This window comes from Ambystoma mexicanum, chromosome 4q (genome assembly GCF_040938575.1).
Source record: "Ambystoma mexicanum isolate Mex_15411 chromosome 4q, UKY_AmexF1_1, whole genome shotgun sequence".
Classification (NCBI taxonomy): domain Eukaryota; kingdom Metazoa; phylum Chordata; class Amphibia; order Caudata; family Ambystomatidae; genus Ambystoma; species Ambystoma mexicanum.
In genome coordinates this window covers 71037616-71062952 of record NC_090928.1, presented here as the reverse complement: position 1 = coordinate 71062952, position 25337 = coordinate 71037616, and the positions used below count along the sequence as shown (strand labels likewise).

Below are 25337 nucleotides of genomic sequence, written 5' to 3'. Positions count from 1 at the left end.
GGATGTCCATTGTGGCCACTGTAATCCAGGGCAGACACCAAGTAATTTAAAATGGCTGGTGTTGCTGCTGTAACAATAACACAATCCCCCTCCCCCACTTTGACTGTCCTGCCGACCCAGAATGCTCTTCTGGCCATCAATATATCACGTGGGTTAATTTTAATACCGGGCAGATGAGTGGTAATCCAATGACTTGTTTTGTTCATTAAAGAGACAGTTGATTCTTCACCTCCTGCTGCTAGGACTGGAATGCAAGTACTGCCCGCCACCAATGAAGCTGCTTCAGGTGGGAGTTCAATAGTTGCCCAATTTCCTTGCAGTCTAGCCTGACCTGTGGCTAGTGGCCGTGTAGTTGGAATATTAGTTGTGTGAGGGTCAATCGCCTTTCTCCGTAATATTCCAGGGCTGGGTGGAGCACAGGGTCTGCGGACGCTGAATGCAAGATACTGCCATGGGATTTAACCTGTGCCTCAGTGACAGTGCAAGTGCCCACTTCCCTAAAAATAGCCATTGTACTTCCTAGGACCCCCTGCTTGAGGTAATTCTTAATCCTTCTTATAAGGTCGTCTAAAATAGAGAGCAAAGTGTTTAGAGAGTGCTTAAGGTGGGACATGCTATTCAGTACCGGAGCCAGTTTCCTGCCCAGGAACTCTTCCAGGGCTTTGAAGTCACTGGATACTGAGTCCAGGATTTCCTCCCCTCGACGATGCAGTGAGCTGCCACTCTCGGTGGCCACCTCTGGTGGGACACCACTACCAACCTTGCCATGTACCATGTCGGGCAATGGCAGATCTGACAGCAAGTTTACACACATCGGGCTGGTTAATACCCTTTGAGTTGCGATACGCTCCTCAATTTTCCCTGCCATTTGTTTTAGGTATTCGTTCAGGGTTGGTTGTTGAGTAATAGTAGCTCCCTGAACTAGACACCTATCGCACCATTTTGTCCCTGCTTACTTTTTTTGTTGCTTTTCTCTACAGGCAGCTGGTCTCTAGCCTTGCGTTTGGCTGTTAGGGATAGCCGAGAGGTGGTCAACTAGTTAGGGATGTGTTACAATAAACACCCGATTGTGCAAGACAATGCCACCATGTGCAGTCCAACAATATGTGGAATATACACGCGGTGTGTGCAAAATGTGCTTAAGTGTGCAAAATAGCTTGCCCTTCGATCCACCCCACCCCCACAACGAAGCTGCAATTCAAAAATCAAATGGGTCAGACACTAAAAGAGATGGATAAACTGTAGGCTTATGAAATACAATGAGATTCAATCAGAGCCGACCTAACGGCCAAAGTGACAGTGGGCCTCATTACGACCCTGGCGGAAATCGTGGCGCCAAATGCACCATGGAGCACGGCAGAAAGCTGCCGATAGCGCCATGGGGGTTGGCGGATTTACCGCCCCATTCCGACCTTGGCGGGGTGGTAAATCCCCATTCCCCATTTTACCCTTCCCCATTCCCATTTTTGCCCCATAGGGTATAATGGGAGTGGGGAAGGCGTTAATTACGCCACCGTAAAATACGGTGGCGTAATTAACAACAAGGTCCCGTAGCGCCATGGATTTCTCCGCCCGGAAAAACCAGGCGGAAAACGCTCCATGGCGCTACGGGAACTCGTAGTGGGGCGGACGGGTCCGCCGCGAATACCGCTGGCGTAAACCCACTCCGCCAGGGTCGTAATGAGGCCCAGTGCCAATTCTGATTAAATAAAATGCTGACAAAAAATTCCAATTAAAATTTCCTATAGTTCCCAGTAATGTGAGTTAAACTTCCATTTAAGTACACAAACAGTGACAGGGGTTTCAAGGGCACTCCAGGATAAAATGTAAAAATGTAGCCTCTCATGTAAGAGCCCATTTCCATGAAATTGATTGCTGTGTTGCCCTTATACACAAAATGTATTTGCTTTAAATCCAATATTAAAAAAGCATCCAGTTAAAAAAAAGTCAAAAGGGTAGAATAAGAAAACGTTTCGCTCATTTACATCATGTTTACATAGCTGTGTAAGGGCAAAGCAGGTACAAAATACTACCTACACAACTTCTTTTTTAATAAAAACAGATAATTAATCTTAATTGAATCTGTCAGATTGTATATTGGCTAGATTTCACATTTAAATATTTTGAATTAAGTATGTTCCCAGAACACACAGATGGGCGGCAATATTATTTCATAATGAAGATAACATGATGTAGGACTGTCTTTTTAAAATAGAGTAATGGCAAAGTTGTGTGGCTCATGCTGACCATTTTTGCTTTTAAACAATGATTCAGATATTGTCTCCAAACTGTGGTTTAGGAGGTTAAGGATTCATTTGAGGCAATAGTTAAGAATAAACAATAGGGAGTTGCCCGAGTTAGGGACCTTTTTCAGCAAACCAATTTAGCAGTAAATCAGAAGACTGTAACCACAAAGAAACTCCCACTCATCATTTGTCTGGAAGCAGAGAAAGCCTTTGATAGAGTAGAGTTGGGTTCTTCTGAAAGTCACTAGGAAACTGAATTTTAGTGACAGACTCATGGAGTTTCTAAAGTTCTGCTATAAAACCGAGAAGGCCAAAACAGATAATTTTACAAACCTCCTTCTCTTATATCTTGAGGGACTCAACAAGTGTCTCTTCTGCATCCGAAAATTATTTGCTATGTTTCTTAAGCCTTCAATTCAAAGGCACTTGAGAGGTTTACAACAGTATTTCTCTCAGAAATCCATGAATTATGCAAATTACATGTTATCATTTACTTATATTTACGATCGAGAACGGGCAGTTACGAAACACATTCATGACGCGCTGTCTCTATGACAGGTTACAAGATCAATTTTGTGCAAATAGACACATTGTCCAAATCTCACTCTGTGTTATGCAACGGCTCGCCCAAAGAGCATGACACCTCACAGTTTGGTAATCCGAGTAGTTAACAGTTCCAAATAACTGTATTGGGCATTCAAAGTACATTATTAGAAATCGCAAATATACTTTAGGACCCTAAAAAGGTGCGCCAGAATTCACTTCATTCCAACTGGAAGAATTAGCATGAGAATGATGATGGCCCTTCGAAGATCTTTCATGAGCCATTTATTCTCTGCAGCCAACTAATTTATTTGAACGTTCAAGTCTCTAAGAATCCCAAGGAAAAAAACTGTTATGTGCAAAATTAAAAGTAGCTGTGGTTCTCCCCAACTTCTGGCTCGGTACGTGAACCGCCATGGTCAGAAAGGAGAAAACTCCTCTCTGGGATGTACAAATCTATGATGGAACCACACACCATGAAATATGACATGGTGACATACTCACACTTTAGGTCTGTAAAAAAGGTGCACTTTAGACCTTGGCTGCATTTAGGCACACATGGTGGGACATAACACGGCAGCATTTTTTCTTAATGATACTTTTATAGAACAATTCCAAATTATTGCTAAAAAAGAAAAACACCCAAGCAGAATAGCACCAACTCTTAGGGACAGATTCACCCAGGGGGATATTCTCTCAGAAGAGAGACGTATGGTAAGAATGGCTCCAAAAGATGCGATTCTTGTCTTTTTTACATTATTGACCAGTTTAATAAGCAAGAACACTCTTACTAATAGTCAAGTATAAGATTTGTATAATGTTTTATTGTGCCAGGAGGAATGGGATGATAAACTACCTGTTGCTAAGAAGAACTTATATTTGGACAACCAAATTCCACAGCCTACCTCAAATACATCATTCCTACAAATCTGAAGTGGACCAAAATCAACGTCTTAGCTCTTGAAAAAATTGCTTAATGTAAGAAGAGTACCACTGCATTACTGCTCGGGTGGAGAGTCGGTGGAGGTCAATGATACGTTTGCGCCCATTTGCGCCACTGTAACAGCACCCAGCATGCCCCATAGAGTCCTATGGATTCTTAAAAAAATGGGGACTTAAAGCCTTAACGCAACTTGGGACCTGGCGCCAAAAGTGCCGGACCAAGTTGCGGTAACGCTATTTGCGCTGGTGGTATCCCGGCAGATTTACCGCCGGGATACCCCCTGATCCCCCACTCCAAGACTGATGGGGCCCATAGTCTTTTGTCCCATAACCCATGGCATCTGGAAGAAGGAACAAGTTACTTACCTGTAACTGTTGTTCTCCAGCATGGGTCTGGCATGGATTCACATGCTCATGAACATTCCCCGTCGTCAGGCTGGGAATCCTCGGTAAAGAAAAAACCAGTATCAGTTTCGTTTCTGATCTGTCTTTCGTAGTAACAACCAATCACTGGTCTCTGCGTCATACTGACCACAGCCAATGACTGCCCTCTACCTAAGCACCGCCTCTGGCAGCCATCCTCAGATTTGGAAGCACGTGAAGTGGCAGTATGACCAAGTGAAGAGCCGCAGAGGGGTAGGCGGGAGGGTTCGCATGTGAATCCATGCCAGACCCATGCTGGAGAACAACAGTTACAGGTAAGTAACTTGTTCCTTCTCCAGCATGGGGTCTGGCATGGATTCACATGCTCATGAATAAAGAATACATAGCAGTACACACATGCACAACCACGGGAGGTGGCAAAGGCTCAACATTAAGCATTGCATCAAACTCAACATTAAGCATCTTACCTCCTCACCAGGCTCACCTCAGGCGAACAGGTTGCGCAGCACTGTTTGGCCGACCCTGGACTCCTCCCTGGAATCCCGATCGACGCAGTAGAACTTCGTGAAGGTGTGCGTCGACCTCCACGTAGCAGCCCTGCATATGTCCAGCAGGGGCACACCAGAAAGGAACGCCGTGGTAGCTGCGATCGCTCTGGTGGAATGGGCTCTCGGACGGCCGGGCAGCGGTCGGTTTGCCAACCGATGACAGTACATGATACAGCCGGAGAGCCATCTGGAAATGGAAGCCTTCGAGAGAGCCTTCCCCTGATTGACAGGTCCAAAGTTCACAAAGAGTTGTGACGTCTTCCGAAAACACTTCGTGCGGTCCACGTAGAACTTCAGCGCTCTAGCCACATCCAGCGAGTGCAAAGTCCTCTCAGCCGGCGACGAAGGCGACGGGAAGAATACAGGCAACACCAAGGGTTCGTTGAGATGGAAGTCCGACGGTACCTTGGGCATGAAGGAGGGGTGCGTCCTGAGCACCACCCTCGTGTCGTGAAAAGTCAAGTACGGGGCCTTGCAGGAAAGGGCCTGGATCTCTCCCACCCGTCGTGCGGAGGTGATGGCCACAAGAAACGCTGTCTTCCACGACAGAAACTTCAACGGGGCCGAGTGCAGAGGCTCGAACGGAGGTCCCATGAGCTTGGTCAGCACCACGTTGAGCTCCCACGCCGGGGCCGGAGCCTTCACCGGCGGGAACGATCTGAACAGTCCCTTCATGAACTCTTTCACCAGACGATGAGACCACAAGGACGTCCGTCCCGTGGTCCTGGTGTATCGGGAGATCGCAGCCAGATGAATCTTGATGGACGCGTGTGCCAGTCCAGCTTTGGCCAGCGTCAGCAGGTACGGCAGAACTTGGGGAGCCGTAATCCGTAGAGGGTTAATCTTCTGTGCGTGGCACCAGACAGAGAACCTCTTCCATTTGTGTCCGTAGCATTTAAGAGTCGAGGACGCCCTGGCCTTTGCAAGAACCTCTCTGCAGTCGGCCGGTATGTCGTATCCTCCAAACTCTAGCGCTGCAGGAGCCAGGCCTGCAAGTTCAGCGATTTCGGGTCGTGGTGGAGGATGGCGCCTCCTTCCCTGGAGAGCAGATCCGCGTCCACCGGCAGCTTGATTGGCGGGGACGCTGACAAGTCCAGAAGGTCCGGGAACCATATCTGCCTCGGCCACGCAGGTGCGACGAGGATCATCCTGCACCGTGACCTCTTGAGCTGGTTGACGAGCCGGATTAGCAGTGGCAAAGGAGGGAACGCGTAGAGGAACAGGCCCTCCCAGGGGAACGAGAAAGCATCGCCCATGCTCCTCGCCTGGGGAAACCTGCTGGCGAACCTCCGGCACTTGGAGTTCGTCGCCGTCGCAAACAGGTCGATCTGGGGTGTGCCCCACCGTCGGAAGAGGCGATCCACTAGATCCTGCCGTAGTTCCCACTCGTGGCACGAGCGCAGCTCCCTGCTGAGTGAGTCGGCGATGGTGTTTTTTATCCCTGCCAGATGAAACGGCACCAGAAACATCCCTTGGGCGACTGCCCAATGCCACAGGTCCTGCGCCTCCTTGGACAGTGCTGGGGACCTGGTTCCGCCCTGTTTTCTGATGTAAAACATGGTGGTGGTGTTGTCGGTGAAGATCCTCACCACCTTGCCCTTGAGGGACGGAAGGAAGGACCTGAGGGCCCAAAACACTGCACGGAGCTCCAGGACGTTGATATGTAAGGATTTCTCCGTCGGGAGCCAAAGGCCCCTTGCGTGCAGATTTTCGGTGTGCGCTCCCCACCCTTCCAGGGAGGCATCCGTGGTCACTGTCTCCTGGTGGGCTGGGGTCTGGAAGTCCATGCCCGCCGTCAGATGCGCGCGGGTGTCTCACCACCGGATCGCTCGTCGGAAACTCTCGTCGAGTGTGATCCTTTCCTCGAAGCTGCCCGTCGTTTGGATCCAGCGCACGTCCAGGAACTCCTGCAACGGGCGCATCCGGAGCCTGCACATGGGAATGAGGTAGATGCAGGAAGACATCATTCCGAGGAGGGACTTGATGGACCTCACCTTGGCCGCGTCGGCCACCAATATCCGTTGCACCTTGCCCAGGATGGTGCTGGTCCTCTCCTCCGACGGGGAGGCCAGAAGGGACACTGTGTTGAGCCTCGCTCCCAGAAACAGAGCGTCTTGCGCGGGTACCAGGTGGGATTTGGCGTAGTTCACGGAGAATCCCAGGTCCGTGAGAAGTTGGACGGTCCTTGCCGTGTGAACCACGGCGAGCTCCCTCGTCTTGGCTCGGATGAGCCAGTCATCCAGGTAGGGGTAGACGTGGATCCCCTCGCGGCGCAGCTGCGCCGCCACCGGTGCGAGGCACTTGGTGAACACCCTGGGTGCCGACCGTAGACCGAAGGGGAGGGCTTTGAACTGGTAATGACGCCCTTGGACCACAAACCTGAGCATAGCCTTTACCTCCAGGAGAAGTTGAGGGACGTGAAGTTCTTTCCTGGCCACGGGGGGGACGCGTGGACACCTTCTTTGAAACTCGAGCACGTGGCCCGGGGTCAAGGCGTCCAGCACCCAACGGTCGGTGGAGATGGACTTCCACACGCTGACGAAGCTCGCCAGCCGGCCTCCCACCGGGGTGCTTCGGTGGGGGCCCGACCCCACGGTCGGTTCAATCCTGCTTGGACGAGGCTTTGCCGCCTTGACCTCCTTGGCGACGACGGCGGAGTCCGCCAGACTTGCCTCGTCCTCTGTAGGCCTCCTGAGACGACGAGCGGGCCGCTTGACGGTAGGTGGAGAAACCGCCGCCGGAACCTTTGGAGGCGCCCTTGCCTCCGCTGCTCCGAAAGGGCGTCCGTCGTTGCTGCAGAACTCCCAGGGCCCGGGCCGTCTCAGTGTCCGCTTTAATGGCCTGAAGGGAATCGTCCACTGTCTTGCCAAACAGGTTGTTCCCATCGAAGGGCATGTCCAGGACTCTGGTCTGAACGTCTTGACGGAAGTCCGTAGCCTTGAGCCATCCACGCCGCCTAAGGCAAACGCCGTTGCCCAACTGGCGGAACCCAGTGTCGGCGATGTCCGTCGCAACGGTAATGGCGTGGTCCGAAGCCACCTCACCTTCCTGCAGGATCTCCAGGGCCTCTGTCCTCTTGTCGTCCGGCAGGAAGTCCAGCATGGGAGCCAGTTTGTACCAGAGCTCCCTGTCGTAGCGGGCCACGATAGCCAAGGCGTTGGCCGCTTTAATCGTCGTCGCTGCCGACGAGATGACTCTGCGTCCCATAGCGTCCAATTTCTTTCCCTCACCGTCCGGTGGGGAAGTCGATGTGGAGGCCGCACCCCCCCCGCTTTCTTCCTGGCCGCCGCGGAGACGACGGAGTCCGGGGTAGGCTGCGCCCGGAGGCACAGGGGGGCCGTGTCCGGGACCCGGTAGTTCTTCTCGTACCGGTCTCTTCTAGCTGGCGTCGTGGAAGGGTTCTTGAGGAGGGTGAGGCCCTCATCCCAAATGTCGTCCAATAGAGGCACTGAGAGGACCGTCTTCCTCTTGGCCTCGCGCCGCTGATAAAGGAAACCTTCCTTCTTCTCCTCAGGGCAGAGTTGAAAAAGCTCGGATGCCCTGGAGATCATGGAGTGGAACGATCCAATCTCGTCGGGCGGAGAAGCCCTGGTGGGAGGCGACGACGGTACATCCTCGTCGTATACCTCGTCGTCCGTACCCGTCGCTGCCGTGTCAGTCCCCGTATCATCCCCTCGGGTGGACGGGGAGGAGGGCTGGAAGGGGCGCGACGGCTGAAAAGGAGGCGGAGGGTGGATCCTTCTTTTCTTGGTAGGGGGAACACCAGAAGGTCCCGGTTCTGGGTCCCCCGACGGGAGAGGTTCCGTCGGCAACGGTAGTCTCGTCCTTATCTCTGAGCATAAGGACTGTATAGCCAACAAAATGGCCGCCGAATTGTCTCGCGGCGCTGGCAGAGGGGAATCCGACGGGCGATCAGGGGCCCCGTCGGTACCCTCGACGACGTCGTCGTCACCTGCGTCGGGATCCATCCCGACGGGTCGGTCTTCTTCCACGCCGAGGCCGTGGCTTAAGACTTCGACCAGCTCCTCCTCCGAGGTTGAGGCCGAATCTACGACGACGCCCTGCCCCCCCTTTTTCTTCCCCACGGGGGATTTCACAGGGGTCCTATCGATGGGCACAAAAGATGACTCCCTCCGAGGTGGCAGGGAGACTCTGAGCCCCGAGGTCGCCACCACTGGTGTAGCCTGCACAGGCTGAGCCAGGGCCGCCGCGACAGTTTCGATAGAGGGCTTGGCCGGATGGATTAAGGCCTTCACCACCTTAGGTGCGCTCACCGCCTTATCCTTGAGGGGGGGGACACCGCCTCGCTCCCCCTCCGATGGGGCCTTCGAGCTCGACCGGGGCCTCTCCAGGAGCTTCGCCGGGTGCTCGGCCTTCCTCTTACCCGACCCAGAGCGTTGGCTCGTGGTTGATGGTGCCGGGGAGGGTGCACCCTGCCTGGCGCCTGTAGAGCCCGACCGTTCAGCGCTCCCGGTGCCAGCGGACTCGCGGTGCTTGGCCTTATGTTGGACCCCCGTCGCCGGGGCATCCTCAAAGGACTTAGAAGACCGCTCAGATTTCTTCTTCTTCTTCTCGCCGGACGGGCTCTTCCCTTCTAGCCAGTTGGCGAGACGTTGATGGCGGACCTTCATGGTCCGCTCCGACATGTTGCCGCAAAACGCACAGTCCTTCTCCACGTGCGTCTTGTCCTCATGTAGGCAGTAGAGACAAAAGGAGTGTTCGTCCTCCTTGAAGACGTTCTGCAGCTGGCATCCAGGGCAGACCCTGAACAGCTTTCCGGGCGTCGAGCTTCCCTTCTCCTGGGCCATGACCGGGCCTGAGAAACTTCTGGAGTCCTCCAAAAGCGTAGCTCGACGAATCTTCACCCTTGAGGGGCGCAGACGAATCCGACACGGGTCCCCGTTGATCGGATAGTGAGTCGGTGGAGCTTGAGGCTCTTTTGACCGAAAAAACGAAGGTTTTTGAGAAAAAACGTGAAAAAATAGCACTAACGCTCGAGAGCAATAGCACGAGGATCCCAACACATGAACGTGCGGTAAAAATCTGAGGATGGCTGCCAGAGGCGGTGCTTAGGTAGAGGGCAGTCATTGGCTGTGGTCAGTATGACGCAGAGACCAGTGATTGGTTGTTACTACGAAAGACAGATCAGAAACGAAACTGATACTGTTTTTTTCTTTACCGAGGATTCCCAGCCTGACGACGGGGAATGTTCATGAGCATGTGAATCCATGCCAGACCGCATGCTGGAGAATTGCTGATATCATCACAAAACCCTAGCACTTGCATTTGATTTAATATTTCTGGGCAGGCATTCTAGAAGCAACACAGAGGAATAGACTCAGTTGTTTGATTGTTGGTGTGTAGGTCTTGGAAGGACCTGACCCTCCAGCTTGGAGTTTGGAAATTATTTCGAAACTCAACATATGAAAAAGCAATTTCTGAAATGAATTACAAAGAAAAAAGCATTACCATGAATTGGGTGCCTATTGGAGATACCTTGATTGGCTGGTTACAAGGGGCCAGGAGTATTCTACTTAAAATGAATCCATGGATTTAATGAAAACTCATGCTCCAGAGGACAGGTACTTGTCCATGAAATAGAACATTCAATTAAATGAACTGTTGCTTGGCTGCTTATTACCTTTCTAACTGCATTTTGTTAACGGTTACATCTCTTTTCTAAAGGGAATTGGGTGGTGGGCCGATTGGATTGTTGGTGATAATCGGGGGCGGGTGGTTGGAAAGTTCACTTCACTGCGGCCTTGTGAACTTGTGCAAATAATATATTCTGATCTCTTGTGTTGCATCAGGAGGAAAAGAGTTGTGATTCTGCATCTGCCATGACAAATGCTTTTTGTAATGGAAAAATGTACTATGTATAAATTGATTGTGCGTTGCAGATTTATTACAATATCATTAAAGACAAAGTTCTATATATCTAAGACACATGGTTTTCAACCAGATTGGTTAGGCCACATCATCACTACATTAAGACACACTGCTTACTAATAGGGCTGTACTGAATAGCATACTTAGTATTCGGCGGAATAGTTACTTTATTTAATAAATCATGTTCCAAACTTTAAAAAACACACTTAATAAAAAAACAAATAAAGCACCATTTTAAATGCATTCTATGCTTTTATTTCTCTTCATTGTAATTAATGTAGCATCTTTATTTTAAAGTATAAAACCCAGAAATAAAACAGGTTTAACCAAAATGAAGGGACCAAATGGACAAAAGATTGATGCATATTCAGTGCCAATTAAAGTAGGAGGTGTCACAAATGCAAAAGGACTGCCTTTGTGAATCAGATGCATTGCATTCTCTATCCAGTTACAAAGTCGATGTGGTCGAGTTTCGAAACTTCTTTGCAGCTCACATAGAAATGTATAAAATGGTTCATGTCGGCTCATGCAGGACACAAGTCGAGAGGAAATCTGAAATGCATGAACTCCATCTCACAACTATTCACCCCACCCAAACAAATGCTGCTCACTTTTCACTTATCCGAGGCCACTCTTTCTCATCAATACACAAACATATGCAACTTATAATTTCCTGATAAAATATCAGATAATGTTAAACTCAGGACGCAAGTCCTTTATAAAAGAAAAGGGGGGAACTATGACGTACAAAATGGGAAGCAACATGACAGGAACTGAAAGCATCTATGCACATTTCTTTCAGTTTGTTTTTTCCAACTGAAAAAAGTACACATTGCATATAAACATTCGCCAAAAGAAAAGATGTTCCTGTATTGTTGCATGCTAAGTATAAAAGATGAGCACCTTTTTTGTCTAAGAATCTGTAACAAAAAAAGCCCTAAAGAGCAGATTACAATACAAGATATTTTTCAGCTGCGTGATAGCAATTTGTCTGGTCTAATTCTATTCAGTGTTGCAACTGAAGTCTATATTTGCCTTTCTGAGTTCATGTTGCATTGCATTCAAATGAGAATGTCAAAGTATTCGGCAATAGCCAAATAGCTTTTTTTTGGCTGGAATTAGGCCGAATACTTACTCGTAGCCGAAGTTCGGAACACCCCTACTTAAAAAGGTGAATCAATTACGCTTTTTAGGCCCTGCCAAATGAGCATGTTTAGTGTTGCATTAGGATTAACCCCTCTTCCCCCGCTACTGTGATCATCCACTTAAACCAGTGGTTAAAACAATGCCATGACATGGCTCCACAAGGAACAGGAGCAATGTAATTCTTTTGGAAATAAGAATAGATATGATGTTAATAAAAGGTGTATTTTGTTCATACTTTGAGCATTAGTATCTTAAAGAATCACACAGCAAATCTGATTTACACAGCTTGAACGTGAGTAACAGGCATGCAATCGTACCTGAAATCGCAGGCTGTGCTGAGCTCTGCACCTCCACCTAAAGCTTTTCCTTGCACTAACGCCACACTAATGAGAGGCAGCCTGTGGAAGAAAGAAACACATTGAGCTGGTTAAAGCTCTGTTTTGCACAGAACAAAGAGGATTATGTCGGTGAAAGGACCTTCATTTGACAACCCCACCCTTTCAACAAAAAGATTCTCAACGTCTGTCGTGGGAGCAGAGAAATATTGCAAATATTGCAAATGAACAAAATGGTGATTTCAAAGAAAAATTTATGAAAACAATTCATACAAATTGATACTCTTGTGTTACAAAAAAACTATTATTTGGTTTTCACCATCAGATCATGGACAGGTTCCATTTGTCTTCGTGAAAGGTTTCAGTAACATTTTGAGACATTTCTACGTGAAATCTACCTCAAAGAGGCTGCGGATCTCCTCCAATAGTTTGGCTCCACACCTCTTTGTTGATATGTTCGACAGCTCTATCTATAGCTTTAGTGTTCTGTATTTTATGTATTAAGTAGAACAAGTTACTTTCTTACCTGGTAACGTTCTTTCGATGGGATGGTCCGACGACGTATTCCATATCTATGACATGTAATCACCACAGCTGTGCTGCTTCGGAAACTTTTTTCAGCGTCTGCGTCCTGCGTCGATGACGTCGATGCGCCGTCGTCGAGGGCCTCCTCCGACGTCCGACGTCATCCGATGTGATAAGTAGGACGCACGACGCCCATAGCCTCAGTTGTAGTTTTTTCCCCCAGAACGTGTGACACTAGTCAACTGCCAGTCAGACACAAAGCCTTGCGGAACGTAAGCTGCAATCGCAAAAGAAATTCTGCAGCGGGGAAGGCAGGGCGGGTGCGATATGGAATACGTCGTCGGACCATCCCATCGAAAGAACGTTACCAGGTAAGAAAGTAACTTGTTCTTCGAGGGGATTGGGTCCTCCGACGTATTCCATATCTATGACAGACTCCCAAAGCAGTACCAGAGCAAGGATGAGGGAAAGAATTTAGAATAGCCAATCAAACAGCAGAGCAAACGACCGCCTTGCCAAAGGCCAGATCCTGTGCTCGGATGGAATCGAGGGAATAGTGACGTACAAATGTATGTACTGAAGCCCAGTTGGCTGCATCACAGATGTTGCGAATAGGAACACCCCTCTGAAGGGCAGTAGACGCAGCCATACCCCCGGTAGAATGGGCCCGCAAGCCAGCCGGTGGGTCCTTACCCGCCAAGCGGTAGCACTCCGAGATGGCCAAAATAATCCAGCGAGACAAAGTCTGTTTCGTCACAGCTTGCCCCAAACGCTTTCCAGCGTAACCAATAAAGAGTTGATCGTCCACTCTGACCCGGGACATGCGTGAAACATAAAAGCTTAAAGCTCTCCTAGGATCAAGCCTATGGAGCCTCTCCTCTTCCTTACCAGGATGCGGAGGAGGATAGAATGCCGGAAGAACAACCTTCTGGGCCAAATGAAATTCCGTCACTACCTTCGGAAGAAAAGAAGGACGAACTCTAAGGACAACCCTGTCCTTGTGAAATACAGTGAAGGGAGGCTTAACTGAAAGTGCCTGTAACTCACTCACTCTGCGAGCAGAAGTAACCGCAACTAAAAACACAGTTTTCAGAGTTAACAGCCTCAAAGGGCAAGAATGTAAAGGCTCAAACGGAGCACCCATAAGAAACTTAACAACAAGATTTAAATCCCAACTGGGCACCAGGAAAGGTGACGGAGGGAACACATTAGTGAGCCCTTTCAGAAACTGTGAAATCAAAGGGATTTTAAAGTAAGAACACTCTTCAGACGAGCGCTTAAAGATGGACAGCGCCGCCAGATAACCTTTAACGGTACCCACTTGCAAGCCCCTGTGGGCCAAAGAAAGTAAAAAGGACAGAACCATGGGGATGTCACATGCAAAAGGATCCACATTCTGAACTCTGCACCAGTCGCAGAACTTACGCCAACGGCAACGGTACAGAGACTTTGTTGCTGGCCTTCGGGCCGAAAGCAACACCTCCATCACGTCCTCAGGGAGGTCCCAATCCTTATACCTCAACCTTTCAGAAGCCAAGCGTGAAGGTTGAGGGATCTGACCTCTGGATGGAGAACCAGACCCCCTTCCCGTGAGAGCAGATCGTCTCGGTAGGGAAGACGACGTGGAGGGCAGATGGATAAGTCGAGAAGGTCCGGGTACCACGTCCTCCGAGCCCACGCCGGGGCAATGAGGATCATCCGGGAACCGAACTTCCGTAACCTCCGCAGCACTTGCGGGATGACGGGGCCTGGAGGAAACGCGTACAGCAGCGGGAATGACCACTCCACCACGAACGCGTCTCCTAAGGCTCCTTTTGGAGGAAATTCCCGCGAGCAAAACCTTTCGCACTTCCGGTTGACACTGGAGGCGAAGAGATCCACTTGAGGGGTCCCCCAAAGGGCGAAGATCTCCAGGAGAACCTCCTGAGCCACCTCCCACTCGTGAGAGATTGCGCTCTGCCTGCTCAGAGCGTCCGCCGTCACGTTCTCGTCTCCGGCCAGTTGAACTGCCGAGATCGAAACTTCCTGCTGGATGGCCCAGAACTCGAGCTGCATCGCCTCCCTGCACAGAGGAAGTGACCCTGCCCCCCCTTTTTTGTTGAGGTAGTGCATGGCCACTGTATTGTCCGTCAGGATCAGGACACTCTTTCCTCGCACAGTCGGCAGAAAAGCCTTCAGGGCTAGCCTGACGGCCCTCAGCTCCAAAAGATTGATATGGAGTCTGGACTCCGACGGAGACCAACGACCGCTGACTGTCAGCCCGTTGGCATGAGCTCCCCATCCCGTGAGGGATGCATCCGTCATGATCGTCACCTCCGGCCAGGGAAGCCAAAATGGAGCCCCCCTCATCAAGTTGCCTTCGACGGCCCACCACAGAAAATCCCGGGCGACCGAGGGCGGCACCTGAACCGGGTCCGACATCCTGCCGGAGGACTGCGACCATTGCGTCTTGAGTGCCCACTGCAAAGATCTCATCCGCAGGCGAGCCTCTGGCACCAGAAGAATGCAGGATGCCATGAGGCAGAGCAACCTCAAGAACTCGAACGCAGGGAGCGTCTGGGCATGCTGAAACTTGTGCACCATCTGCTGAATGTGAAGAGCCCTCACCTGGGGAGGAAAACACTGCCCCAGGGAAGTGCCGAGCACTGCTCCGATGTACTGGAGCCGCTGTGTTGGCGTCAAATGGGACTTCTTTAAATTGAGGGAGAAGCCCAGCCTGTGAAGGGAGCGGCAGGTGACGGACAGATGATCCAGGACTTGCTCGGGAGAGCTCCCCCTGATCAACCAATCGTCCAGGTAGGGGTAGACGTGAATCCCCCCTTGCCTGAGATGCGCTGCCACCACCACCATGAGCTTGGTGAAAACCCTCGGGGCGGAGGTCAATCCGAACGACAGGACCCGAAACTGAAAGTGCGAGTCGCCAACCGCGAACCTCAGGTACTTCTTGTGCTTGGGATGGATCGGCACATGGAAGTAAGCATCCTTGAGGTCGAGTGACACCAACCAGTCCTGAAGCTGAAGGGCCTTGAGGACTTGAGAGAGAGTAACCATCTTGAACTTGTCCTTCCTGAGGAGTTTGTTCAAACCGCGCAAGTCCATAATGGGTCTCAATCCTCCGTCTTTCTTCGAAATCAAAAAATAAGGGGAATACCATCCCTTGTTCCTCTCCGCTACAGGCACCAGTACTATGGCGCCTTTCTCCAGCAGGGCTTGAATTTCCTGCGCAAGGAGCAGATCCGGACTCTGCAAAGAGAGGTTCCCCGGTGGATTGTCGCGAGGCCTGTGCCGAAAGGGAAGACAGTAGCCGTGGGTTATGATCTCCAGAACCCACACATCTGAAGTAATGGCTTGCCACTCCACAAGATGCTGCGCCAGCCTTCCCCCAACCGGCGAACCATGGGACATGGCCTCACGACTGAGTCGGAGCGGCTGCAGCGTTACCTGAGGGCAAAGAGGCAACTTCCCGAGCAGCCTTGGCACCACGGGTACCCTGTCGTCCACCTCTGGTACCCCTGCGGTGGCCTCTTTGACTGCCAGCTCCTCTCGCTTTACTGAAGGATGAGTAATAGCGAAAGGAACCACCCCTCCACTGCTGTCCCCTAGAACGAAAAGGCGGAGGTTGGCGAACTGCAGCGCCCAACGACTTCGCTGCAGCTTTTGAGGTCTGCAACCTCTCAAGGCTCTCGTCAGCCTTGCTGCCAAAAAGGTGTTCACCGTCAAAGGGCATGTTGAGGAGCCGGGACTGCACATCAGGAGCAAATCCCGACTTCCGCAACCACGCAAACCTGCGTATCACGGTGCTCGCCGCCATGGACCTACTGACGCATTCAGCTAAATCCAAACCCGACTGAACGGATTCACACATGGCATCCTTACCATCCTGGACCATAGCAAGGAAACCATCCCGTTCGTCCCCTTCGGGAATATGGTCAGCCGCCAACGCAACACAGTTCCACAGAGTGTGTGTGAAACGAGACAAGGCACAAATGGAGTTGGCCGCCTGAAGCGCCATACCACCAGAAGAAAACACTTTCTTCGCCCAGCCATCAAAACGTTTGTCGTCCCTATCAGGAGGGATGGTAGGGTACGACGCCTGCTTTGCCGGGGCCGTGGCCGCCAGCACCACCAAACTCTCCGGAGTGGGGTGCCTGGTCAAGTAGCAGGGGTCGCTACTGGCTGGACGGTATTTTCGCGACAAGGATCTGCCCACCGCCGGGAGACTCTCAGGAGCAGTCCAAGCCGCCGCCACCCTTCTCTGTAAAGCCATATGGAACGGCAGTACCGGGTCAGTTCGGGGACCAACATCAAGGATGTCCGTCAGATCATCCTGCACAAACTCCCCTGGGGGAGCAGACCATCCCAAGTACTCAGAAACCCTAGCCATAAGGCGCCGGTACGAGGAATCGGCATGAGAGCCAGGCTCAGGCCTACAAAACTCCACCTCCGGAGAGGTGTCCAGTCCACTGGCATCATGCAGTGACTGTCTCAATTCGTCAAACTGACTATGGCCCGAGACAATTTCATCTGGAACCCGACTAGGAACCAGGCCATCAGAATCCTCATCCGCCTCTGAAATATAGTCCAGGTGGCGAAAAGAAGGCACCCGAGAGTGCTTGCTCTTAACCAGAGCCCTTCTAGGGGGTTCTCCCGTGCCACGGGGTACCTCCGACACGAAAGGCGTCGATGGCGTCGAGAGAATCGGCGCCGGCGTCGAGAGAACCGGCATCGGCGCCGATCCTCTCGGAATCGGCGTCGACGTCAGACGCAGCGCCTCCAGCATCGGCGGCATCGACACAGCCCTCGAGGCCGGAGCCCCGAGCGCGTCCCTCGACGACCCGAGCGTCGACGGCCTCGACGACGTCCTCGAAGCCGGAGCCTCGAGAAAGCCTGTCGACGCCCTCGACGCCTCAGACGTCGATGTCTTCCTCGAAGACTTCACAGGTGCACACGGTCTCGAACGCGTCGAGGACCGGGACCTGGAACGGGTACGGCGAGAACGAGTCTCCTTGTCCGAACGGGACCTCTCCCGTGACTCGTGCCGACCACTCACGCGAGCGGTGTCTCTCGACCTCACACGACCGACCCCACTCGGGGGCGCGGACGGCTTAGTACCCTGCGACTCAAGAATCGCCAGCATTTTCTTCCCGAAGGAAGCCCATTCCTCCGGCGTCGCATGGCTGGTGGGGTAAGCGACGTGCCGGGCAGAGTCCTCCGAGGAGGACCTGGAAGACGACCGGTGTCGGCGCCTCCGAGAACGCCTCGAAGAGGCTGAGGAGTGGCGAGACCGACTCCTAGAAGGAGACCCACGAGACTTCCGACGATGACGCGGAGAGTCACCCCTCGAATCATCCGTCGAAAGCCCCGCAGACTTCGACTTCCTGGGCTTGGACAACCGACCTACCGACAACTTCTTCTTACGTTCGTGTAAGGCTTTGGACGTGAGCGACTGGCAGTCGATACAGTCATCCGTGTCGTGGGCCTCCCCGAGGCACCAGAGGCAGGCGTCGTGCAAGTCCGTCACCGACATCTTGGACCCACACTCCCCGCACTTCTTGAAACCCGGACGCGGGGTCGAAGACGAAGTAGAAGACATCTTCACACGAAGGATTTGCACAAAACGAACAGGGTCGAAGAACCGAGAAGAACAGAACTCCAAAGAGTCGAGGCGTGAACCGAGAATCACGAAGCAACACGTTCGCGGAAAAAACGGAACTGAGGCTACGGGCGTCGTGCGTCCTACTTATCACATCGGATGACGTTGGACGTCGGAGGAGGCCCTCGACGACGGCGCATCGACGTCATCGACGCAGGACGCAGACGCCGAAAAAAGTTTCCGAAGCAGCACAGCTGTGGTGATTACATGTCATAGATATGGAATACGTCGGAGGACCCAATCCCCTCGAATTATATTTTTCATGCAAAACCACCAATGCGTTCTCATTTCATAAAAACATTACCTACATATAGAACAAATATGAATGAAAACATAATTTTGCCCATTGCAGGGACGGCATCTGCAGTCTTCTCACTGTTAGTAGGAAGATGCAGAAAGCGTACAGATTAAAAGAGCAGTCTCAGAGTCTCCTCTCTACCCACCACCACCTCATCTTGTAATTCTTGTGACAACAAGCAGTTATCCACTAAAAGGGTATGGAAAATCTGAGCCAAAGTCGCAATTATCTTGAATGTTACCTTAGCAGAATTTGTTTAGTGGGTAAAAGGTAGGAGAACACCACTCTCCTTTGCAACCAGCCTGATGAGCGCCTTTGCCAAGAAGCTCAGCAAAGTCTTTGACGCAATGCTTTTCTAAGGAGGTGGGAGGAGGAATGGGCTTTGTGGGCTGATGTCAATGATTGGAACAGGAGCCAGTAGTCATATCAAACTATTTTACTAAACTGCTCTCGTTGAGGCAGCTGCGCTGTACGTGGAACTGATGCTGAATGTCCACCTCTCAGGATTGAGCATGGCTGCCCCAAAGGCACAGATGACCCTCATGAGAAGTGACCGGGGCCATAACATTTGCTAGTGTAAAAGTGCTGCTACTGTCTAACATGCTTTAAAGGACAGCGTTGGAAATGGGAATAACCTACAAGGGTAAAATATCACCAGAGCCCGACAGACCATAGACATTCCATAACTCTAAAAGTCTTAAAAATGACACCAGTCATTAGCCTTTGATCCAAAGATATCAAAGGACGCCTGACTCAATTTACTTGGAAAATCCTAAATCCACAAGTAACCATTGTGTGCCCATTACTTTTCCTAGACACTCAATCGGATCAATGCAGGACCTTAGTATATGCTTAGCAGCATCCTTACTATTCAGACATCCCGAATTTATTTCTGAAATTCCTTTTGCAAATCCCATAAGGTGCAACAGCTCTGTGCCAAAAAGTAAGTGTTGAATCATTGTATTCAAACAAATGAGTCGTGAAGCAGGCACTGTCATAAATGAGGCACACAAAGACGGGCATCGTACATCTGGTGTTCTTTATTTATTATCTTTATCTGAAAACTTTCGGCAGTAACCCAATGTGAGCTTTGGCGCTCGCCATAGACAGAGTCCTTCTCCCGCATTTATTAACAAACATAGGACACTACAGTAAGAATCGTTGACCAGTGTGAATGCATCATGAAGCAAGACCCAGACAACAGATTTAAAATGCAAAATAAAATATTTTATTAAATCAAATGTCAGGATGGTAAAAAGGGTAACTTGCCCCCAGCTAATGTGGCCTTTCCCTACCTGAAGGAAAATAAGGAGAGTATTGAGTCAAAGAGTTCAACTTTAACGTCTGTCTGTGTCCAAAACCTATACTTGCCCTCACAACGAAAGCTAACCAATGTGTAAGAATGTCAAAAACAAAAGAAATAGTGTTCAACTCAAAGTTCTGAGCTTTTCCCGTCTCACAGCTTTCTTTCAGCATCCCTTCTCCAAATACAAGAAAGTTCAATGAACACATCTCAAGATTACCTTTCTTCAGTTCAAGGTGTTACAGTGAACTCTTGTTTAAAGGAGAACATACTTGTTTGGCGCTTAACTCAGCTCACTTTTCTCTCGCTTCCTCATATTCAGCGTGCGCGCACATTTCACACGGGTGCATTTTGCACTAGTGCAGGTGAGCCACCAATTACTTTCATGTACTAAGAAATCTATTTTTACATTTATTTTGTATTACATTCTATATAGTGACTAAATTCGATTTCTTTCAGCTCCCATATCTATTAATTACGTATACATTGAAAACTGCCATGCCCCCGGGTGTGGGTCATTTTGCTCATCCCACCTCTCTATTGACCCCTATGGCAGCGTCTATTTCCGCTAGCCGCACGCAAGACTTCAATGGCAAAAAGCAACGATCCAAGTAGCTGTCTATGGATATCAGGAACTATTGCCAATTGAACTCCTGTAGTGCTTCTCCCTTCTCCCCTCCCCAGACCTCCTGTCATGGGATTTCCGTGGAAATGCCAATTTTAAATCAGCAAGCTCTCGATCCTATGCTGCCCCATGTGCATGATGATATACCCAATGTGGTTTTACTGGCCGAAATGCCCGATACAAACCCTGACCTGAGCCAGAACGTCAACATAATTCCACCTGTTATTAATTCCATCAGTGATGTTCTCTCGACTAACCATTGACTGACTATTGATGCGCAAATTCATGACCCAAAGTCGCACCAATTGCCCTTACTGTACTCTCAAATTGTTCACGAGGTGCATACTTATTTGCCGCCGCAACCTGTACATTTTCCATCTCCATTATCCCAAGTCACATTAGTATATCAGAATGTACTTTCTATTGTGCCATCTTCTGCCTTTCCAAATAACTTAGTCCAAAGAACACAGCTAGATGGATTTTGCCCCACCCTCAATTACATCTGTCACATTCTCCAATTCTATACCCGGATTCCAAGAATTCTTCATTCAATTCTTCACTGAGTTCCCCGGGATCTTTTGTGAAACCCACTCCTAAACCTTCTTTTGGAATGAAACTTCCAGGCAATCCCTTACTTGAGGTTACTCTGGGGCAATGAATAATGGCGTGTCAGGCCGAACTAAGCTTTCTGAAAATCTCGAAATGAAAGTTAATGACCAAACATTACTTACCGCACTCGTGCAGAAAGTCGATATTATTCTGCCGCAATCTGATAATCTATTGCACTCTTTATTAGAACATCACCCTTCTTGTGCCGCCACAACACACTTAAATGATCCTCTTCTTAAATTTGCCCCAGATAATCTGTGCTTCGGAAGCTGATATTATTCAAACTATTGATCCAATTTAAGTGATTCTCAACATATAACTCAAGACCCTATTGTTTCCCCATGCTCTCCTAACAAATCCATCAAAGCCCCAGATGAACCGTTATTTGAGCTAATCAAGAATAAGAGACGTTGCAAGAGAGGCAAATAAATACAATCCCACGTTAAAAAAACAAAAACCAATCTGCTCCTCTAAAATCTGCACTAAGCAGTTCAAAGAAATTCATAGATTCCTATCCATCCCACGCAAGAAATCAAGCATGGTGAGTCAAATACCTCCAACAAACTCAGCTCTCGCAGGGATATCCAAAGGGAAAAAGACATGTAGCAGCCTCAAGCCCCCCAATCTCCTCCTTCTCAGACCAATGCAGCTTTGTATATTTCCCTGGATCAGAATGATTAAAATCAAGCCCCGGACCCACCCTTTGAGGACCTAGACTTAATGAACTTGTCTACCTATTCTATCACGTCCCTCCCTCCAGCTTCACCTCTAGATTGTCATCTATTTTCCCATGAAAATTTGTCCTTCCGAAACAAGACTGTTGCGATGTTGAGATTATTAGGGCCCTTGTATCTACCAAAGATTTGATCACCATAGAAGAAAGGAGGCAACACCTCACAAAATCATCTAAAAGCACAATATGCAGACTAGCTCCACAAACTGGGACCAGTCTTCATCGTATACACAGGCTTTACCACCTCGAACAACTACCCCTTCTATTTCTCATATTATAGAATCCACCCAACATGAACATACTAATCTAGATTGTGGAGCTGGCACCTCCAATTGCCATCCCAAGGCTGCATCCCTAGGAGCAGGACATTTAGGGCACTCAGATTGCTTACATTTACTGAGAGACAGAGGTATGATCCATGTCCCAACTACAATCCTTAACCTACTAAAAGCAATTACGAGTCTAAAAGCCATTCAAATTGAAGATATCAAGTACATTCAATTCATAGATCACCATAAACTAGATAAAGTTCAATTGACAATTCCATCTTGCATAGTCGGACAGATATTATGGGATGCAAAAGAACAATTCTGACATCGCGGCTTTAGCCTGACCATATCCAATGAGACACATTCTCATAATTTGTCTACAAAAGCCCCTTCAGAACACCTATCTTTCAAGGGACCGTCAATTTATCGACCTGAATCACTATCTATTACTTGTCCTGGAGCCCACGGTGCTCTTGTACGAGATGTTACTTTTAGTCGACCCCTTCAAACATCCAGAGACTATTCGTGGTCTTGGCTTGCAAAGGAAATCAAGAATAATTCGACTACCTCCATTCATTAATGGCATGCCCCTAAATACCCCATCATCCTAAAAATTGCAGTCTGGAATATTCAAGGATTTAAACACCTCTGATGCCAAACTGGAACACATTTTCTAACTAGCTTTGACATCATTCTTCTACAAGAAACCTGTATAAATAACTTATTTGGACCGGGCGAGAGGTTTGCTGGGTCCCAGCAATAAAACGTTCTCAAGGCCACCCGTCAGCTGGACCTTGCAGCTGCTAAATTCGGCATTGGCTATACCCCGACTCCCTCTGCCTCCCCACATCCAGTTATACAATTAACCAAACTGCCCTTGTCTTGCCTAAAGGCCTCAAACTAAATCTACAGCTATCCTTAACTTGTATTGGAACCCTTCTGCTATAGCTGATGATGGTTTCCCATCATCCGTAAGTCTCATACTAGATCTAGCAATCTCAGACATTTCAATTGATACCACCTTGATAGCTCTTGCGACCTAAACATTAAATGTCTCAATATTGGAGACTGGCATCTCTCCTCAAGAGCCAAACGCTGGATGGCTCTGATGAATGACAGGGGCTTCACAATGCTAAATGTAAATGTATCTGGTGACATTCCCCCTCGACCAACTTGGCACTGGGATTCTCTTATGGTCACGATAGATTATGTCGTTTCAAAACATTCCATTACTTCCATGGAGACATTTGAAATCCTCTCCACGCCTAAGAGGGATCACAGTCTTTTAGCATTAACCATACTTCAACCATTTCAATTCACTTGTGATTACTATAAGCCTACTTTCCAAGTCCAAGGAGGACGAGATAGAATTACCTGGACAGAAAGTAAGCTTCATCACTTTTATGATTATTTAACTTAGTCGCTCGCAAAAGCTTTCTACTCTTTCCTCTGCTCCGCTTTGTACTCAAGTCCTTCATCTCTTTGCAGAATGATCCAAGATACAACACTGCCCTCTTTTCATTGCTAAGCACCCATATGATCGTACAATCCAAGACATGAAGACTCAGGTCAGGAGACTTTGTAGGCAAATCATTCGATCAAATCCACCAGATAAAGACCTTAAGTTAAAAAATCTTAAAACTAAATACAAAAACTGGACAAAAAATTGCATAGATATAATAGAATCCAGCAAGATGGGGAAGCAATGCTTCATGCTCTAGCTTCAAAGTTGAGTGCTGAGATGTGATTGCTGTTAAAGCTTAGTACAAATGATACTTCATTTCCATTGATGGTTAATCCAGTTAATGAATATACTTGGTACCTACATTTCTCCACACTATTCGCTTAACCTTCTGCTACACCTCCTATACAGGAATGTTCCTCAGCTGATCTTCACTCTTGTCTTTTCACATGAAGACATTTACTTAGAAATTAAGAAATTGAGCACCTCGAGAGCCCCCCGGCCCCAATGGTCTTTCTAATAAGATGCTAAAAGTACATCCAGAAATTTGGCCATCCATCCTTTTCTCAATTTTCCAACAAGTTCTTAATTCTGGCACTATTCCTAACTGCTTCAAGCAATCCATAATCATCTCAATCTTTAAGAAAGGTAACAGGTTGTTAATGTGCAACTATCATCCGATAGCCCTATTGGACATTCCGGGTAAAATCTTTGCACGTTTGGTCCTTAAAGACATTTTAAAATGGCTTTCAGCTACCTCATTACGAGATCTCCATCAATCTGGGTTTGTGCCTAATTTAAGAACATAAGTAAATTCACTGATCTTGACAGATAAAAAACGTGTTTTCCATTCAGGTCAACCTGTATACCTTGCTTTTATAGATTTCAAATAAGCATTCGGCTCAATCCACAGAGTTGCTTTGGTCTAAATTGCTAAACGCAGCCTGTCCCGTCTACCTGCTTAATGTATTCATTCAATTTCACACAGGCTTTTACCTCTATCGATTCCGACCTTTTGGGAGCTTAAACAAGGCTGTATTTTAGCATCTGTTCTATTCAACTTTATTAGAGATATTGGTATACATTTTAATGCGGTTTCTTCTTTCCCCCAAAAGTAGCAAACGTTCCTATATCCAGGCTACTCTATGCCGATGACCTTGTGCTACTAGATAAAACTCTGATAGGATTACAGAGAAAACTAAGAGCCTTAGAACAGTATGCTATTCTTAATTCTCTCTCTATTATTAAAATAGAAAAATCTGATATCCTTATTATGACCACACATAAATGAGCACGTTCAAATCATTATCGATGGACCATAGATAATAAAAAAAACTTGATGTGATCCAGGAATTCAGATACTTGGTCCAGAATATCAACACCAGCAGAGTAGACTCCCCCTACAAAGCAGAAGATATAAAATTGAATCTTTGGCTGCTCAAGATATTGTTATATCGCACAAATATGGAAAATTCTCATACATGCCAGTCATAACATTCTACCAGCAAAATGTTGTTCCCATTATTGCCTACACTGCCCATGCCAAACATCCTGAATACTATCCAAAATGGGACCTTCTAGAAGGAATCTTTTAGTAGAAGGTCCTTTGTTTACCTAGATCATTGCCTATACAAATCATTCGATATGAGCTTGGCCTATTATCCTTGAAAATCATTGTAGGCTGGAATATGATTATGTTATATCGGAAATGTGTTTTAAATGACTCATCTGTTACTAATTTACTACCAGCTTTGGCTTTCGCATTACAAGCAAAGCATGACCACTCTTTAAGATCCTGGAAGAGCCACTGCCTTAATCTAATGTTTA

At 48.6% G+C, this 25337-nt stretch overlaps 1 protein-coding gene across 3 annotated transcripts in view; it reads right to left on the bottom strand.

The window, feature by feature from the left end:
* Nucleotides 1-25337, bottom strand: part of ECHDC1 (ethylmalonyl-CoA decarboxylase 1) — a 362408-nt gene that overhangs the window by 73599 nt on the left and 263472 nt on the right. For all 3 annotated transcript variants that reach the window (XM_069607500.1, XM_069607501.1, XM_069607499.1), the window contains exon 5: nt 12016-12096. In XM_069607500.1, coding sequence (XP_069463601.1) covers nt 12016-12096 — 81 coding nt within the window. The remainder of the gene's footprint in view (nt 1-12015; nt 12097-25337) is intronic.